Raw genomic sequence first — 19,610 nt, 5'->3', positions numbered from 1 at the left:
TATTCAACGGGGAAAAAAGTTCAACTGCAAATGTGTGAATTTTGCACTAGAATAGATGTTCAGGTGTTGCAGCAGGTATTACTGCAACATGCATTAGACAGTGAAGCCCATGGAAAAGAAATAGGGACTGATTCTTGATAGAGGTTTCAGAGATCTTTATTCTCCAGCCGCATGGCCGGGGGACTGCCGAAGAACTGAGCAATCACGGGGCAGCCAGGGTCCTCCTCGGGCAGGGGAACACAAAACAACCAATGGGGAACAGGATTGACCAGGGAGCAGGGAGACCCCGTAGGCCGTGCCTCTACTCCAGGTCCCCCTCCCCCCTGACCCCATGCCAAGTGGGAGGAACCCCAACATTCAGGTTCTTCACAAATAGTACCTTCTAAGTATTGGACAGGATTAGCAAATTTCTGGGTATTTTAATAGAAAGAGGAAACCATGCACCTGCCAGCACTGAAAAGTTCAGAAGCCATGCCTGCAGAGAAATTTTTGCAATATAAAGACCTAACCTACCAAAAACAGACTAGCTGTAATAATGTTCTCCATGCGCTTGGTGTTTTGTTTTCCAAAGGGTGACACATTCCCACCTGTCAGTAAAATTATCTACAGCTTGTTTTAAACCACCTTCTGTTGTATAGAAGTAGCTAAAAGCAGTGGAGATTGTGCTTCATTTGGACAAATGCCCTCTTAAGGGCAAAAATTATACTTTTTCAGTTATTACTCTTGCCATCAGGAGGCAAGAGTATAGTTACATCTGCTTTTTTAAATAATGTGAAATAAAAAAATCCTGGATCATTCATTGACCTACTCAGGTGTTAATTAGGTTCGTTTCTGTGCTATCAATTTAATTCAAAGGAGCTGAATTTAAATATTAATTGCCTTATTAAGAGAGGAATTTTTTTTATTAGGCTCAATAAGAAAAAGCAGAAACAGCTGCATTGCCTTTTCCTGGTACCTTAAACCTGGGATGAAAGAAGGAGCTGAATATTTGCTCACCATCTTCCTCTACCTGAGAGCAAATAGGTAGGAGGGGCCCAAATAAGAAAAGCAAGCTTTGTCTTAGAAAGCGTATCTTCCATGGGCCAGGGACTATTCATGGAGATGTTTCACTTATGTCCATAAAAGTGATATTTTTTCTATCTTGGTGAGGAATTCCTGACTTCCCCTTTCAGCTGGTAGACTTCTGTAATATCATCCTGCAGAAAAATATGCTGATTTCCTCTACAAGTCCTAAATGCATAGTGTGTCTCTTGATGTTAATAGTGAAAAATAATATTTCCTAATATCTTTTGGCTGTAAACAAACTCCTAGGATACCCGAGAGTAGTGATAGTCACACTCCCAATTTTAAGTGAGATTAATTAATGATTTAACATAAACTAATTTTCAGAGATGAGGGTGAGGTTTTACTGTTGTTTTGTAACTTTTAAGATAAAAGGCAGAAATATCTGAGAAAAAGTGTGAAAACAGGAACAGTTTCTTGTGAAAGCATAAATCTGGTGAAGATAGCAGCAAAATTCATGGACCTTGGAAAGATGAAGGTGTGGACTTTGATGTCTTCTCCTGTTCTACCACTGGGAACACTTTCTTGACGAGTGCATTTAACCTCTCTGGCCCTGTTTTCCCATTCCTAAATTTGGTATAAAATTATATAGCGAACACTAAGGATCTTGAAATATCTTTGTTGGAAAATAGTTTAGAGTGTGAAGTGTTGTGAGCACCTCGTGTCTCAGGTGGGGTTGCACTGCTTTATGCATCTCTTTGAGTCAGCCTTATTAAGCTCGCTTCCTCTTGGCTCATTCTGGGCCAATCTCTGGCCATTATGAATGCTGAGTCTCTGGCTGAACATCACAGCTCTTCAGCCACTCTCCAGAGCTTTTCTGGATCATCTACTGAGCCTTGAGGGAAGGATTTTATTGGCAGCCAGATTTTAGAAATGGAAAAGAAGCAGGTTGTCTTATCCAGCATTTGGCAGATTTTCTTCAGCAATTGAAGGTGCAATAACTAATTCATTATCTTTTCAGGTCAGGCTTGGCATATACAGGTTCTGTTAAGGTTTCTGAGGGAAAAAGTTTTCAAATCCCTGTGTCTTTCTGACTGCCCCATCAGTGCTGCTTTTGATTTTTCTAACTCCTTACTTAGACACACTTCGCCCCACAGTGCTTCCCATGCTCATCCTCATTTCAGGTTAGAAAAGAGGAATCACAGAGCCAAAATCTTGTTTCCAAATTCCTCAACTTCTTTTTTAATGATTGTGAGGTAACTGTGGAGCACTACTTGCTTCCTGATTGCTAGTGCTAGACTAGCAATCTTACCCTTTAACTTTATCAAGAAATCATTTTTGTCAAGTGCAATGAATATAAAACAGCATGCCAGTGAATTCTGCCATCCATCATGCAAAGCATTTGAGATGGTGCATAACTACTTTTCAGCAAAGTCTTGATTTCTGCTGTTTATAAAGACTCCCTGGTGCCTGAGCGAAGAATAGCAGTAATATGTGAAGGTTTATAAGTAATTCGAATACTCCTTCCCCATCCAAGTAATTGGATTTTAAAAAATTTCGTGGAGTGGAACGGATCAGCTTCAGAGACAGCAACTCTTTTCTTATTGCTATCAACAAGGGGTAGCTGAAAGATGCTCAGTGATTTCCCTCCTCGGTAATACAGTTTAATGCATAGAAATTAATCATGCTTTATAAAAGCTGATGGGCAACACTGATTTTTACAAGTGGCTGTTTCATTAGCTCAGATATTATTATTGATTAATTTCGAGGTAGTGCCAAAGCAGATCTATTTACTTTATCACTGGATTGCTCACAGTGCATAGCAGCCACTGCTGCTTGTTGTAGAATTGTGGAATATGTGCTATTTTTCAGGATTTTGTTTCATATGACTTTTTTACAGAAGGATTATGGATTTATGTGGTTAGGTTTACCTAATGCTATTAGTGTATAACACAACAGAACCAGTATGTGTTTGTGGGTGCAAAACCAGCTTTCTGCTTAAAAGGCATAAAGATCCTTGTGACTCTTGTGTTCTGAAGGCTTAAATGTATCTGCAATCACATCTGCAGTGCTAGGTAGGCCTTATTTCTCTAGCTCCTGACTTGTCCTGGATGCTGATTCAAATTACACCTACAATTAAACAAAGTGCCTCAAAAGCATACTGATAAAAACTGGCAGCATTATTTCTGCCTAGGCTGATAAACAGTACTTGAGTTTCCTTAAACTGTTCTACCACCCACCTTCCTTCAGCTCTAAGTGGGATGTCATGGCAAAATGACAAGCATTCCCTCTAATACTTCTTCATGATGAACTGCTTCATATTTCCTTCTGAGGAAAAGTGAAAGTCTTAAGAGAATTCCTTCTTAAGAGAATTCCTTCTCTTAAGAGAATTCCTTCAAGTTTTCTACACTCATGAAAGATAACCAAACCCCATCAGTACTTCATAATCTTCTCTTCGAAAATGGTGACTGTGTGGTACATGTTATACTGCATCCATACCTCTCCTGGGTGAAATCTTCACTTATGGGCTTCCAGATCATGAAGCAAGGCACACAGATTTTGTAGTATTTGTGCTACAGGAATATGTAACATTGCAAATGATATTATAAAATGTATTTGGGTATGTGATTTGTAACAAATAGTTGAACTAAGCTTTGTTTGCATAGCCTAGCTGTTTAGAAGGTAATTCGTCTGAGCAAAGCCTCCCTGCATTGCTGTGGGATTTTTTTAATAGATCAGATGAGAGCAGGCAGCTCTCTCCTTTGCACACACCTACTATTCTCATTCCTGACCTCATTCCATGAGACCAGAGATCTTCTTATCAGACTCTTCTTATTTCCTAATCCTTCTGTGTTGAACAAGGCAAATCTTTCTCCCATAGTCTTCACAGATAACCTCTCTAGCAAATTCTTCTCAGAGATTGTTAAATATCTGGAGCATGAAATTGTGTGGAGACTTTTGAAACAGAAATGGAAATGTAAACTCAGCACATGCATTATGATCATGTGCTATGTGATTAAACTGTTTGATGTCTGTAATAAGGAACAAGGTAAACTTCAGATTAAGACCAGAATTTTATGTCTGTTAAAACCAAACAATTAGACTAGAAAATGTGGAATATTCCTTTGGAAAAACATCAGTCACTTCAACTACATGCATGTTTATTGTTGGTGCTTATCAATACAGTCACAGCATTGAAAAAAACCATTAATCAGAAACTGATTTTTATATCCTGCTTTATTTTCAGTGTCTAGGGTTTTTAAAAGGTTTTTTTTTCTTGTTGTTTTGGATTTTCTTTCTCTTTAAATCTTAATCTGTCCCTTATCCCTATTTTTTGCCTGTTTTTAAGAGTTTCCCTTATCTCTGCACCAATGCCATTTCTTGCTTTGAAAGTGAATAATAGATATCTACTCTTGAGCACATCTTAGGGTGATGCCATAAGTCTTTACTTGCTAGTAAGAAAGTAATGTAAAACTTTGCCTTGGTCAAAATGCATAGCATCTGCTGTTTATTTCTCATCTAGTAGGGTTTTACACTGTCAGTGTAAATATGTTTTTGAAAAATCGAAATATTAGTAAACTTTAGCTTTCAAAGATTAGAACCAAATAGTGTATTACAACTATTCACTCCAGAGAGTAGATATAGAAAGATTATAAAAGAGAAAATTTAAGCTTTTTACCTTTTCTGGAAAATACAGTTCTTCCCTTTGCTTTAATCTTCTGAAGGTCCTCTGCTTTATGTGATTTTTTAAAATAAAAATAACTGTCCGTGTTTCAAAGGTCACTTGAATGAATATTTTTTCCATTTGTAAATTACCCTTCAGGTAAAATGCACCCCTTTAAACATCATGCAGATATTTCAATACTTTTGATAACTCTCACCAGTTAGATAGTCATTGTTATGGAGTACTGGAGATAGAGCAGAAAGAGCAATACCAGAGGAAGCATCTTATCATAATATGTACGCATGCATATAAATCACAGTCCTGAGGAACCAGGAGCCATTCTTTAGTTTGGTGAGGCTTTTTTTGCTTTTTCAGCAATAAACACAGTTTACCCACATGAAAACTCAATAAATCCTTAAGCTTTCTGTGCTGAATTTCATCAGCCTTCTAGCCTGAACTGTCTGACCTCATAAAAATATTTCCCTCCCTGATTTTTTTTTGCCCTGTGCTTTGCCCTGTAGCCTTATCTCCATGTCCAAATTAATTTTGGGCATGTTCACAGAGCTGATTGCAGGCAGAATTGAACTTTGTTCCCTCTGGGAGCCAGCTGGCTGGAGGCCAGCTCTGTCCACGTTGCAGTGCCTGAGCAGATGAGCTGTACTTCTCAGCAAGTCCCATTAAATGCATCCGAGCACCAGGCAGGCAGGGTCATGGCTTGCAGTTCAGAGACAGCTTGTGCCTGCCCAGCTCAGAGCTTCGGCCAGGAGAGCTCATGCCTGTGTGTCATTCCCTGGGCAGAAAGACCTTTATCTGCCCACCGTCTCCCTCCTTCTAGAGACTCAAACAAAGAAGGCATTTAATAATCTTCTGTACTTATCTGTACTAGCTGTTATTTGAAACCCTTTCTTATATTGTAATGTCTGCCTTTTACTGGGGTTTCTTTTTGGCTTACCTGATCACACATCATTGAAACCTTTTAATATGGCTCATCATGTGCTTTGCTAGTTAAAACTCATGTTCCGTTTTAACTTTTCTGCTTTTATCTCCCTTGCACAGGGAGGCTTAGTCTCATCCTTAGTAGCCGATGCATTATTTTCTGCTTTTTCCATGATCTCCACATTTAGGTTGCACCTTTTTATCCTTCAGAAAATCCTTGGTCATCTCTGCCTCCTAGCGAGCTAAAGTGACAACATTTCACAATACTGAAGATCATGTCCCCTTTCCCATATTCTGTTTAGTGCCCACACTGCCTTCACCACCAAAGTGCAAGTTTCAGTAAATTTAAAAGTGTTATTTCACTAAATACTGAAAACAGTATGCTGGCCACACATAGCTTTTCATTTATGTATGAAACAACAGTCCTCCTGTAACATCACTAACATACAGAATATATAATATTTGTTCATAGCCTGTTGTGAAATGAATGCTGAAAGCAAATTTTGTGATTTTTCTCTGAATCAGAAGATGGAATTTATTTTTTTAATCTCAGCTGGGATGGGAGTATATGTAAGTTGTCAAGAGAAATCCTAAGTATTTATGAGGAGCTTTAATACGGATTTTGCAGCAAGTATGCCCACAACTGGAAGAGTTTCAGCCCGAGTGCTGCCTGAGTGGATATGGTTTCTATGTATTTAGTAACCCTCACTACATACCTTTTTCAGAAGCTCAGCTTGAACCTGTAAACAGAGATTAACCTTCCTGTTAGCAGAAAAATGATGCAGCTGTGCTTTTCTTCTTGGGCCTCTCTGGAGATACATTTCATGCCTCTAAGGAAACACTGTTCTCCCTTCCTGAGTTTGTAAACCGTATATTTCAATGATGGTGACCTTTTGGTTTATATGAATAAAAATAAAAATAAATGTATTAAATTATTTTTATAGCTGCTTCTCCAAAACATGCAGAGTACTGCAATTCATTCTTTAGGGGTTCATCTCTTTCCATTTGTGCTTGTATGTGCTTCTACTGGTCGCTTTGATTTCAGTAGCATTGTGAAGGATGGTTGATCGGAGAATTAATTATTGCTTCTCCCTTACAAAGTACAAAACAGCTTGCAAGAAACACATCTTAGCCTTTGAAATTAGTTTGTGATAGTTCCTTTTTTATCCTTTAGCTCCTTGCTGTTGCTTGATAAGTAGCAAGTTCTAAATTGCTTCTATTAAATTTGATGCATCAGTCTTACAATGCCAAGAGGTTTTTAACAATGTATCTTTAATTTGACAATTGGTGTGAATGTGTCACCCTTCAGCCCTGTTGGTTTCCAGATTAACATTAAAAAATTTTTGGAAGGAAATGGGCAGCAAAGAGTTTTCCATTTTTGCAGCTGGGAGATTTTTGAGAAATAAGAAATAGAGAGTAAAGCAGGAGGTTTTCCTGAAGAAGCACCTGTGTTTTGAAATACCACTCAAACCAGTTCACACATTTAATGAGTTTTATTCAACTGCTCAAATATTATATAATTCTTTGTATTTGTGTGTATGTGTTTATACAGTCACTCAGTCACAGAATATTCTGAGTTGGAAGGGACCCACAGGGATCATCGAGTCCAACTCTTAAGTGAATGGCCTGTACAGGGATGAGGTGCTCCGTAAAAAATGTTATAATCATTTACATTTTAACACAAAGTTGCTATTTTAAAAATGAAGTTATTTGTATGAAAAATGCCTGTACAGTATTATATTCGTCATTTGCTAGAAGTGAGTTCTTTTAATAATACATTTAGCACAGTTTTAATAAGTGTAGTGTTGAAGTAGTTTTTGGTACTTTATTGTCTTTCCCTTAAAAAACAAATCACCTTTTAAATCACAACTGGTAAACAGTTATTAAAAAGTAAACAGTTATTTGATGTCTTTGTGAAAACAAGATGTTTTTAGTGGCGTTTTTAAACAACACCCAGGAAAGAGTATTGAATATTAATTTGTGAATGAAAACTCTCAAAAATGAAGAACTGAATGAACCTCAAAGGATCTTCTGTCTTTATACCTTCTAAACCTGATTCTCCAGGACATGTGAGAGATGTATTTCTATGGAAGATGTAAAAGACAACCTCACTACCTAGCCTTGTGGGTTTTGTTCCCCTAACTTTGAGAACAAAAAAAACCACTTTTTTTTTTTTTTTAATGTTGTTCTGACACTAGTATGATAAACAGGTGTACAAATGTAATTTTCTGTTTTGATGCCTATTTCAAAAATGTCAAGTTAACAGTATAATAGATGTAAAAAATACAAGTTGTTTCTGAAAACCAGTAACAATCCAAGGACTGTATAATGCTTGCATTGTCTAACTTCAGTTTCCTACTTCTTTGTTTTGTCTATAGACACCCTATTTTTGGCCATCAAATTGTTGGGAGCCGGAAAACACAGACTATGGTCAGTGTAGAAATATTTCCTATTACTTTTGGAAATTATGCATTGTATTAATGAATGCATCAATGCCATCTGTCTTGTTTCACCATCCCACTGTTTAAAACATAATTATATGCCATGTAATTCCTGTGCAAGAGCTGCTGATAACTGAAATGAATGTGTTGTTACCTTACTCAAAGTTTATCAGAAGTTGGTTAAAGTCATATTTTGGAGCAGATCTGAGGAGAAAAGAAAAAAACCCAAATCCCAAAATTCAAGACTCATCAAAAACTACCTTGCCATTTACATCCTCTGTTTGCTCCAGCAAGTGTAATTGTTTACAGTGAGAGAATCTCAGTGAAGCAGAGGATAGTTTATTGATGGTTGTGCAATGGTTATTATCAGATTGAGACCCAAAGATGTGCCTAGTTTAGAACTCTTATTTCTAATGTACACCGTGTGGAAAGTTACTTATTATGAAAACTAATATGGTTCTGATATGAACTGTATTAGGAAATACCTTGTTTATTTGCCTGTGCCTTGGGGGTTTATTAATAAATTATATATTGTAATTACTGGTGTGTACTTAGATAGCAAAATCTGAAGATAATAGGTAGTAACATATTAGGAAAAAATCTCAATAGAAAATTATAACTAAGTTAGACGCCTCTGCACACCAAATAATGACCTAATTTTTTATGGAAAGTGGAACTATGAGCAGCCTCCTTTTCATTCTAGTCCAGACTGTAAGTACTGAGCCCATCTGAAGACCAGGTCACTTATTTAGGTAACTGAGCATGTGCATGATAGGTTATGTTTTCAAAATCTCAGATCATTAAAGTCTCTTTTTACAGCTTTCAGAAATTTAAGTGAGTGCTCACTTGTAATTTGGATTCTATGCCCTTGGGAGCCAAAGACTCCAAATGAGATGGATGGTTCCAATAGATGCTTCCTGGGTTTTTGGAGGGGAGAGAGAGTTTAGTTTCAAAAAAATTGCCAAATAAAGCAATTTTAAGCTGAGACTCTCAGCAGAGCTGAGTGTCTTCAAGGTAGAGTTTTAAAATGTGACAGTGTCCTTATCCTATTGGAGTGGAAAAATGTTCAATTTTTTACTGATATTTGAAGATGTCCAGTAAATAGTTATTGAAAGCTCCCAAGGAGGAAGGATTCTTACCACATGTAAGTGTGCTTAGCCACTCTGTATCAGGAAGTTAGTCACTGAAGGAAAAATGACTGATTTACCATTTCTTACTTCAGTATAGTCCCCTAATATGTTAAAGATCAGCAAGTAGTTATCTCTGGTTTAAGAGACATTAAGTTGATCAGTTGTAATGTGTATCACGTTACTGGGGTGATTTTAATAAATAATTATATGCTTAACATGTCTGAATTTGAGATCGGGCTGAGAAAGTTTCTATTAATATCCTTTAGTCTAAAGTAGGAGACACTAACTTTCCTGTCACAGCTGATCAGTGGATTGGTCAGTGAATTAGGAACCTTAGTCAGTAAATAGAAATCTTGTATAATCTGTCCAGGTTTTGCATGCAGGAATACAGACTTAATCTTGGAATCAGTGTCTTCATCACACAGGGAGGTGCCTTTGTTGAACAGTAAATGTACTCATTTGAGAGCTTTTGAGATTTAAATATGTTTCAGTAGCTGAGTTAAGCTCTTTGATTGCAGAGGAGGGAAGGAAGGGGAAGCAAACCCTCCAATCCTGCTATTTCATTGCTCTTTGCATGTCATGACCAAAAGTGCAATCCTGTGAGAAACAGACCCACAGCTTCCCCATGCAACAGGGCCAGAGCATTGCACTGGAGCTACCAAAGGTGGCTGTGTCTCACCAGAACTGGATAATGCTAGGGCATTTGCAGGAAAATAAACTTTTGAGGCACCTCTTCAACACTTCTTATTAGGTTAACATCTGCTGAGTCCCAGAAATTAGCATTTTCCCTGTAAAGAACGATGATCAGAGGAATACAGGAAAATCAAAATATTTAATAAAAATATTTAAGGAACCAAAACAAATCTAAAGTAGGTTTGAAACATTTTGAGAATATTAAAGGATAAATTTCACCTCAAATATATGCCAAATAGGTTCTGCAGATTTTCACAGTAATTTTTACTTCCTGGAAAATATAGTAAATGGAATTTATGTTATTACAGATATGCAAATGTACTTCATACTTATCATGCATTATGCTGCCCTGCAGTGCTACCAATTTCATGGACTTGTCCTGAACAAGATTGAAACTGCTCCCTCTAAAACGAATGACTGTGGCAGGCATTAGAAGTCTCTCAAGACTAGCAAAAAGTAAACTCTCTCTGTAATCTTCCTTGATCAAAGTTATTAACAAAGCAAATCACTTTCTTTGGCATTAACCTAATTTTACGAGCATTTGAAAATACTCTAGAATTTTATTTTAATTTAAAAATTAATCCCAACCATTCATCTTTACTCACCCATAGCTGGGCTACTGTCCAGAATGTAGCACACTGCCAGGAAAATAATTTCTCTTAAACAAGAAATTAAATGAGATTGACATACTGTATGTTAGTTTATTACCAGAATTAACTAAGAAAATAATCCTTACATATTTGTATAATATGTTAATACCTTCTCTAAAATATAATTTGCTCTATGTGAGCTTGTAATATCAAATATTTGCTTTAAAAAATATTTTTCTGTAGAAAGTGTAACTGAAAAAGATACACAAATAGAATCTTCCAATATGTCAAAAAAACAGACACATATTCTCATAATAAAGCTGTAGTGCAATGCTATGTCATGGTGGCAAAAACAGGTTTGGAATAATTTAATTTATGTCAAAGTGGAAAATAGCCTTTTGATTGTAATTTCCAAAATATTGGCTATGATCATTCTGAGGTTACTGAGAAACTGCTAATTTTCATAAAGCACTGAAAATCTCCCTCCTTTTTCTTGAAAATGATGCTTTAAGTGTTGTCAAGAGAGATTCCTCAAATTGCAAATAATTTTTACAACGGAAGGTCCTTAAGTTCCATCTGTTGAAGTCCCATATGTCTTGGAGTCCACCCAGGCAGGACATGTTGTTCTTTGTAGAATGCCATTGGTTATAGTGTGATTATGTTAGTGAAACTAAGTAATAATAATAATAACTAGTATTATTAAGGCCAGTGTAGTTCAAACGACTTTGTTTTTCCTGTGAGTTAAGTCACATTCCTGAATTATGATTAGGTTTTGTGACAAATAGAATTGGATCTCAATTCAGAAAATCTGGCTCTTGAAATGAACACAGATAGTGGCTGAGCATGTGACATGCTTGCAATTATCTTCTCTTTTCTTACAGATATAATTTTGTAACTGACAGATTTTTCTTTCATTTTTTATTCTTTAGGCTTAATTTAACTTAATTTTGACAATGTAAGAGGCTTATAAGAATTTCAGATGTATAAAATATGAAGAATTAGTAATTTTTACTCAATGTAAGAGGCTTATAATAATTTCAGATGTATAAAATATGAAGAATTAGTAATTTTTACTCATTTTCTTTAGTGAACTTCTGCTGATGGTTAGACTTAAAAGTATCTGTGACATATCAGACTTTTTCTTACAGTTAAATGCATATTAAAAAAAAGATAAATATGCTCAAAGGAGAGAAAGAATAAAATTTAGGAAGTGCCACAGTCTCTTACAGTCTTAGGAAGGTTTGGACTCATACTAGAAGACAAAAAGTCAACTGCATCTATATAGTGGCAACAGGATGTTGTTTGAGCATTGTAATTTTTTTGTGTGCATTTCTCTCAAATGAGTTAAAAATGGAGGAGAACTGCAGAATATTGGTAAGTTATGGAGAACACAGTAAGTAACTGATAATACAACATGATTTTAAGAGCACTCACCCATGTGATCTTTAAATGATACTAAGTTAGACTATTTTTTTGCATACTCAAAGCAAATCCTCAAATTCTGCTGCTGCTGTGAAGAACAAGTTTTGAAAATGTAACATATTTTCAGTAGCCTTACAGGTAAAGCCATGTAGTGCAAAGGCAGTCTCCTAGGAAATTAGAGCAATCACAGGTGTTGGGGGAAGTCTTAATTAATTGCTCTCTTTAAAAGTGTAAGATACCTGTCTGCATAAGTGCTGCAGTTCTTTAGATAGTCATGACTGTTATCTATCCTGTGTTACAGTAAAATGAGGTAGCCATGTACTTTTGCTGCGTCAAAGCTGTTTCATTGTTATTCTCCAGCATTTTTAAGAAAGCACAAGACTTTCCTTATTAAATTTACTTGATAATCAGCTAACAAGTCAGTGTGAATAACACTTCCTTCCTTATGATACTTTCCTCTCACTTAAAGTAAACTGACAGAGACCTCTCTGTGTTCTCCCTCTGCTGCTCTGTTCTGAACATGAGCCATTTCCCCTGGCTCATTTCCCTCTTCTCTCCCAAACTTGCAGTAACGCTAAAAAGTACATAGTGCACAAAAAGTAATTGCAATCATGTATCATGTTTTTCACATGTTGAAAATTTTCATATAATTTTCTCTTATGAGTCTATTGCTTACTTATTTTACATGCTTAGCTTCAAATTCCTCTATGAAAATTTGAGTAGTCCAGGAATTTTCTCTCTGATTTGTCTTTCTGTACCCTTTAGCATAGAGTGACTGTTTGGAAGGAGAACTGTACAGAGAATGCATTATATATTTTCTTTGCCCAAATGCACAGGAAGGATTTCCTTGGCAACAGCTTATTAGTAAGCAATTTGTGTTTGAGAAATACTGATCCCTGTTGCTTACCTGAACTCGGCTGGAGCACTATGTGTGCTCAGCATCTCTGGAAATCCACCCATAACTATGAGTCAACAGCTTGGGGCAAAACTGGTAGCAGAGAAGCACTTTTGATACAAATCGTCATGTATAAATAAAAAATTATTTGTTAAAATTCATGCCATGAGACTTTATGGAGAATATGTAAATAATTTCTGGAGAGCTCTGCCGTTCTATAATCTTAAATCTTGATTTTCCGTTCCCATTTTTTCAACAGCTGATGTCAGAGTGTGTCAGTAATGACTCCTGCAAGCAATTCTTTTAAGTCCCTAATACAGATCCTTCAATTAAGGATCTGTCTCTCAAAATTTTCTGGATTTCTAGGTGTAGTAAGCAACAGACTTTTCCCACCAGAACTCAAGTAACATACTAAATTGTTGCTAAGACTGGGTTGTGACTCCTTAAGTGAATGACTTGCCTTTAGGAAGCTACATATACAGAATATATTGACTAAGACCTTGGTGGCAGGACTAAGTGAGGAGTACAGCCTACCAAGAATAACAGCCTCTCAAGAAAAATGTGGCTGGTGCCAGTGCTTGCTATGCGTAAAATTTGATCTGGGCAGAACCGAATCAAATGTGCTTTAGGAAAGACATTTCCATTAGCAGAAAGGTGGAAGAGGTGACCTACAGTATTTTTTCCCGCTCTGAATTTGTATACCATTATATTTCTCTGCAGAGATATATTATTTACTCATTAGAAGCTATCTCTGTCATATAAATGATGAAAGTCTCACTTCAACAAGCATGGCCTGAATTTTGTTCTGATCCTTGCTAATTCTGACGTTGACAAACCACCGCAATGAAGGCTCTTTAACCAGGAGGCATTCCCTGATAATGCTTTCCAGTCATCTCACCACTTCAGAGTTTCGTGCTTACCTGAAATATTCTTTCCATAAAACTGTAACTTATTCTCATAATATGAGGAGCATGGAAAATGTGTTAGGCTGATGCATTTGTATGCGCACATAAGAAAGGGTAACTGATCCAGGCACATGTTTCTGCAGAACTGTTTTAAAAGCATTGATAATTGCATCTAGGTCCCCTATAAATAGAAATAAAATTTCTTATCAAAGTTCTGAGATTCATAAACATAACTTGGAATTTTCTGAATTGCTTTCAAGTTACTATGTTTAGTAAACTAAATAGTTTTCACAGAATATCATGAGTTGGAAGGGAATCACAGGGATCCTTGAAGTCCAACACCTGGCTCTGCACAGGACACCCCAAGAATCTCACCATGTGCCTGAGAGTATTGTCCAAATGCTGCTTAGACTCTGACAGTCTTGGTGCAGTGACCACTTCCCTGGGTAGGCTGTTCCTGTGCCCAACCACCCTCTAGGGCTCTAGCCCTTTTCTAACAACCAACCTAAACCTCCCCTGACAGAACTTAAGGCCTTGTCAGTGATCACTACAGAGAGTAGATCAGTGCCTGCCCCTCCTCTTCCCCTGACAAGGAAGCTGTGGACTGCAATGAGATCTCTCCTAAGTCTTTTTTCTTGGCTGAAAAGCCAAGGAACCTCAGCCCCTCCACATATGACTTCCCCTCATCCCATTACCATGAGTGACCCAGATTAGAAAGGAGTGAAGGAAGCAATGTTGGTGCGCTGCTGATCACCATGGCATGTCCTCTCCAGCACCAGTGTCCCTGGAGCTGTGGGCTCTGTGGCCATTTGAATGTTAACCCTAATGGAATCTTGGTGCTGAGGCTGAGGTCCCCATCACCATGGGTAGCCCAGGTTAGAAGAGTGTGGAGGCAGCAATGCTGGCACTCTGACATGCTCTACTTCCCATGCCTCTTCAAGCCCTGTTGTCCCTGGAAATGACTTTGACTCTCTGAAAATGTAACCATAATGGCAAATTGAAAGTGTTATGATAATATCAAGAAGCATGAAATAGTTCAATGGATGCAATTTTAAATTTTATTTGATGACTGGATATTCTTCGTCTGATCCTATAGCTCATGTAGCTTTGATGACCTTTCTTCCATACTCATCTTTGTCACTCTGCAGGATTTTCCAGGGCCATCATCATCTGGGGACTTCTGTATGTTGAAGACAAATTTTTCTAGTTCTTGATCTCTTTGGTGCTTTGAAATTTGGTTTCTTTCTTGGCCTTGGTTTATGTAAGAAAGTCCTCGGCTCATGTAAATCTGTAATCAAATTGCTTTCCTGAAATGTTATGGGAGAGAACAGGATCAAAGAGTAAAGAGTAGAGAAGAGGAGAAGTGTTTCATAAGTTAAGGTTTTGATGATTTGGCAGTTTAATGTACATAAAACTGATCATGGTCTTCCTTCTAACTTAATGTTATTAACATTTATGAGAGTGTGGTTCTTTTATAGATACACAGGGCTCTGTGGTGACCCATTTGTCCACCCCAGAACTGTAATAATTTTTTTAAGACTAAGTGGAACTCAATAGCTGTTGCTAAGGGCAATTTTTTTTCTATTGACTAAAAGCAGAAGTGACCTAAAGATGGTATGAAATAGCCCTAGAAATTCCAGCGTTTAAATAAGGGAATTAATTTCATGCTTTACATCCTGCAGTCATGTTTTGTGCTGATTGTCCTGTAATTCCCCATCTGAAGCAGGCACTTCAGGGGAGAGCTGTCTGCCTGCAGGGCACTTTGAAACCCTTAGGCCTTACAGTACTTGCTATTTGCTTTGCTCTTTAGATACAGACTAGGCTTGTACACACTGACTCTGAAAACAGAATTTTGACTCAGGGAGTATGTAAATTTAACCTGGCCTCAGTGGAGATAACGAGCATTCACTGAAAGCACCCCCACTGTCTGGGGTGAATCAAGATGTGATACCCCTGGCACTGGGACAATTATGGAAGGAGCTCGTGTACATGGTAGTGGGTGTGTAGGTGCCATAGTCCATGGTCTTCACAGGCCCAGTTAAACTTCCATTGAATTTAGCTGTGGCCTTTGCTCCACTGTGGCAGAAGGGAAGATTTACCCCTGTTTAGCAACAAAATAAAATTCCCCAGTGTAGGTTTTGGGTGAAAGTTCTGTGTTTTGTTTTTTGGGGTCTTTTGAGTAAACATGTATAATGTAATATGTACTCTGTCCAGTTTCTTGAGTCTAGAATGAAACTTGTAATAATCTCTATGATCTTATCTAAAGAAAAAATCTGTAAAGGTTTCTTAGACACTTTCAAGTACAAGTGAGCAGTCAAGAATAGGAAACAAAGGTATCTAACCATGAAAATGATTTTTTTGGGTGTAACAGTTTAAAAACTTGCAAGAAGGAAAACACAGACATCCTCTTTATGCAACTCTGGCTTTGCAGTCTCACTTGAAATTCTCAGATTGCCCACATTTTGTGAATGCCTGAATAGAATTTTCAAGAGCTAGTAGACTGTATTTACTGCACAGCTACTGAAGTGTGTTTCAATACTGGTTTGTTGTTCAAATACCCATTTATAAACATCACTGACCATCTTTCATTATCAAATGTTACAAATTAATATGGCCTTTAAAATTATTGGCGAATCTGTTCTCTCATGATAATCAGTCTCTTGTAAAGCATAAGCTATAGCATCTAATATATAATTCAGTTTAGTAGAGGCAATTATGTTGATTGCAAAATCCATCAGAATACACTGGCTCCAAAAATAAGAGTGTATAAGGCAGTCCATATTTAGCAAATTGAGGTTATTAATCAGACCCTGTTCCTTGCATATCATTCATCCCCATGGTGAGCATTTTTCAGCACCCTTGTCAGGGAGCAGCAAGAGTGGGCAGCTCTGCAAGGGAAGGTGAGCAAGAACTGAGGTTGGCAACAGTGCAGGCAGGAGCAAAGCAGCAGCATGGGTAGGCTACAGGGTTGGTTGGAGATCTATCTACAACACAGCTCAAGCCTGTGCCAGGGGGAGTAGCTGGGCTTGAGCACAAGGGCACAGGCCTCGGTGGAGGCCCTAGATGGGCTGCTCAGTGCAATCACAGCTCCCTGGTGTACTGAGGACCAGGACCTTTGCAGGATAGATAAATAGAGAACTATACGCGGAAATAGAGGAGCTTTTAGTTGGAGACCCTTCCTGCAGGCTGTACTTCTTATGAAGCTGTAAAAACACTGTCAACACATGGGATTAGAAAGCAGACACTGTAATTTGCTGAAATTCTGGGAGATCCTGACTCTGCTTTGAAAGGGAAGGTGATTGACATCGTCCAAGTCAGGCTACTGGACACATGCAGTTACTTCCTGAGGGATTTGGTGCAGAAAAGGAGTGGTGCCTGTGAAAGGTGGGAGTATCCATACTTCAAACATCATTGTCCTACAAGTCAGAATAACAAAACCTCATTACGCTGTATTTTCAAATGATATGGCTTAAAATGAGGTTGATTTTCACATTCTTGCTTTTCAATATGCTACTGAATTTTTTACAGATAAGCCAAATAATATGATAGCGAGAGTACAAACTGGTGAACACAAATTCCTGAGCTGCTGCCAGCTTTTCATGGCAGCTAGCTCTTAAATAGAGGGTCGAACATGCGCTTTTATAAGGATGGAATTGTTAGCACATAGCAATAGCAGTAAATTGAGTCAGAGTAGGAATGTCCTCCAGCACTGTTTTCTTCTACACTAGGGGATATGCTGCACTTCCCACAATAGTAAACCTTCCTTGAGCATATTCTGCCTTACCCACGGTGGCACATAGAATCATTTCTGACATAAAGAATCCAAGCCACAGGTGTTTTAACCATTAGGCTCTTCTGAAAGGAAAGGAATCTGGATATTTCAGGTGAAAAAAAAAAAGGGTCTGAGGGATGAACATGATTTTTTGAGTCTTGGCCAAGTTATACTCATAATGAAAGCCAAACATCTTTATATGAAATGTTTACTATGGATTGGGAGCAAAGAGGGTCATTAAAAGAACCCTGCAGGGAAAATAACTGCAGTAGAGTTACACAGTGGAGACACAGTATTAAATTAATAAAGTGTCAAGCTGATTTGTCTCCTGGTGACCCGGTGGTTGTTTCTCCAGTATTAAAATCTCTGTTATCTGAAGATACGTTTTTTGATGAAACCTATCCTGACAGAAAGATGAGCAGTCAGCTACCTCTGAAAGAAAAATTTTTGTAGGAGGTAGCAGGAAATATAATCCCAAAATTTGCCCACAGTGGGACTCAAGGAAGAACTAAACTAACTAAAAATGCCTGTACTGGGACTATGAGGATGTGGTTTAAAAGTCTTCATCCAGTGCAGGAACTGGGAGCTTGTTTTGTTTCTGTTCAAGTGGTATTAGATTGGTAGACAAAATTTGACCCCTGGAATTCTCTGAACTGTCTACACATTTATATAAGGTATGTATTTTATTGCTAATATTTACAAGGGTTTTTTGGGATTTTTTTTTTCTTGTTCAACAAAATAACCAATTTTGAAGGAAAAGAGGAAAATGCTTCACTGTAAAAAAAGCTAAATGAAAAAGACCATCTCTCTCTTCAAGAATCTCTTACCACTGTACTGATTGCGAATGCAACCTAGGTACAAAAGGTCCAAAATTCATCCCCTCATCTTTTTGTGACGTTTCAGCATGCATGCCAATGCATTAGTGTAAGTGTATAATTGTATTAAAATGCATGAAAGCTATAGAAGGTATCTGTCTGCTGTGTGTGACATGGGCATATATCTGTCTTTTTATATTTTGTAAACACAGAAACTGCTTTGGAACCAGAGGGTATATGGGAGTGCAGGAAATAGAGAAAGAGACCACGGCTTCTTATGAGAGTGGAAAGTGAAATATTCTGAAAGAAAATAGACCAAATAACACAAACAAAAAGAGGAGGGCAATAAAAGAAAAAAATTGCATTAAAATGTAGCTTCATTTTACATCACGTAAAACCTTTAATTGCAGGTAGAAGTGCTTGTAATCAATTAAACTAAAAGAACATTCACTGGAGTGGGTTTGCATCCATTTGCAGGTGACATGTCAGGAATAAATATTTCCATGGAATTTTAAATTATATTTGGATTGACTACCTTAATACTCAAAGCTATATCTAAAACGAGTGCCTCCTTCTTCCTAGTTAGGAAGAATTAAGTTCCTATGTGAAGTTATTTCACAGAGAGGCTTTGCTCCTGTAGCAGACAAGCTGGCAGTCAGGGAGCAGGAACCTTCCTAAGCACAAGCAGTAATTATGGGCCCCTTTTGCTGCTTGTAGAGACAACAGATAAGTTAAGGATTTCTTACCTACACTGATCAAAAGATACATCCATCTAACACATGAGCAGTAGTCTGAAGTAATGAAGTGGGTAAATATTGCATAATTAGGAATTGTGCTGCACTCATTGTCTCCCTGGTGGGGGAAGCTGTATACTACTCAGACTTGTTTCTGAAGTATTTGCTGCTAAATAAACTCTGTTGGAAATGAACTTCAGCATTTTATTACCAAAGATCCTGCTCTGTCTGAATGAAGTGCAGGCAGAACCGGTCTCCTGAAGGATTTTTGGATGTAGAAAATAAATGAAAGATTTTTTTTCTCATATCTAGTAGATGACACAATTTTTTTCATATTTTGGTCTCATATTATTTTCTGGTTTAAATATTGGTTATAGCAGACTAATCTGTATGAGACATGAATTTTATCTGGAATTATTTTTTAGCTAAAATCTTCTTAGGTTGAAAGTTTGTGTTTTCTAAATATAGAGTAAAAATAAATAAAACCATGTATTCATGTTCTTAAAAACCTGTTTGACTAATACAGCAGCAGCTCCTGCTAAAACTCTTGTGCATTATGGTTTATACACACACAGTTTGAAAAATGTTTTGCCATTTTTCTTTAATGTGCT

The 19,610-nt window shown here is 37.4% G+C and overlaps 1 protein-coding gene across 8 annotated transcripts in view; it reads left to right on the top strand.

The window, feature by feature from the left end:
• RGS7 (regulator of G protein signaling 7) overlaps window positions 1-19,610 on the top strand; it is a 265,432-nt gene that overhangs the window by 187,659 nt on the left and 58,163 nt on the right. For all 8 annotated transcript variants that reach the window (XM_069010382.1, XM_069010378.1, XM_069010375.1 and 5 more), the window contains one exon: window positions 7,981-8,032. In XM_069010382.1, coding sequence (XP_068866483.1) covers window positions 7,981-8,032 — 52 coding nt within the window. The remainder of the gene's footprint in view (window positions 1-7,980; window positions 8,033-19,610) is intronic.

This window comes from Aphelocoma coerulescens, chromosome 3, assembly GCF_041296385.1.
Source record: "Aphelocoma coerulescens isolate FSJ_1873_10779 chromosome 3, UR_Acoe_1.0, whole genome shotgun sequence".
Classification (NCBI taxonomy): Eukaryota; Metazoa; Chordata; class Aves; order Passeriformes; family Corvidae; genus Aphelocoma; species Aphelocoma coerulescens.
This window is presented reverse-complemented; position numbering and strand designations above follow the sequence as displayed.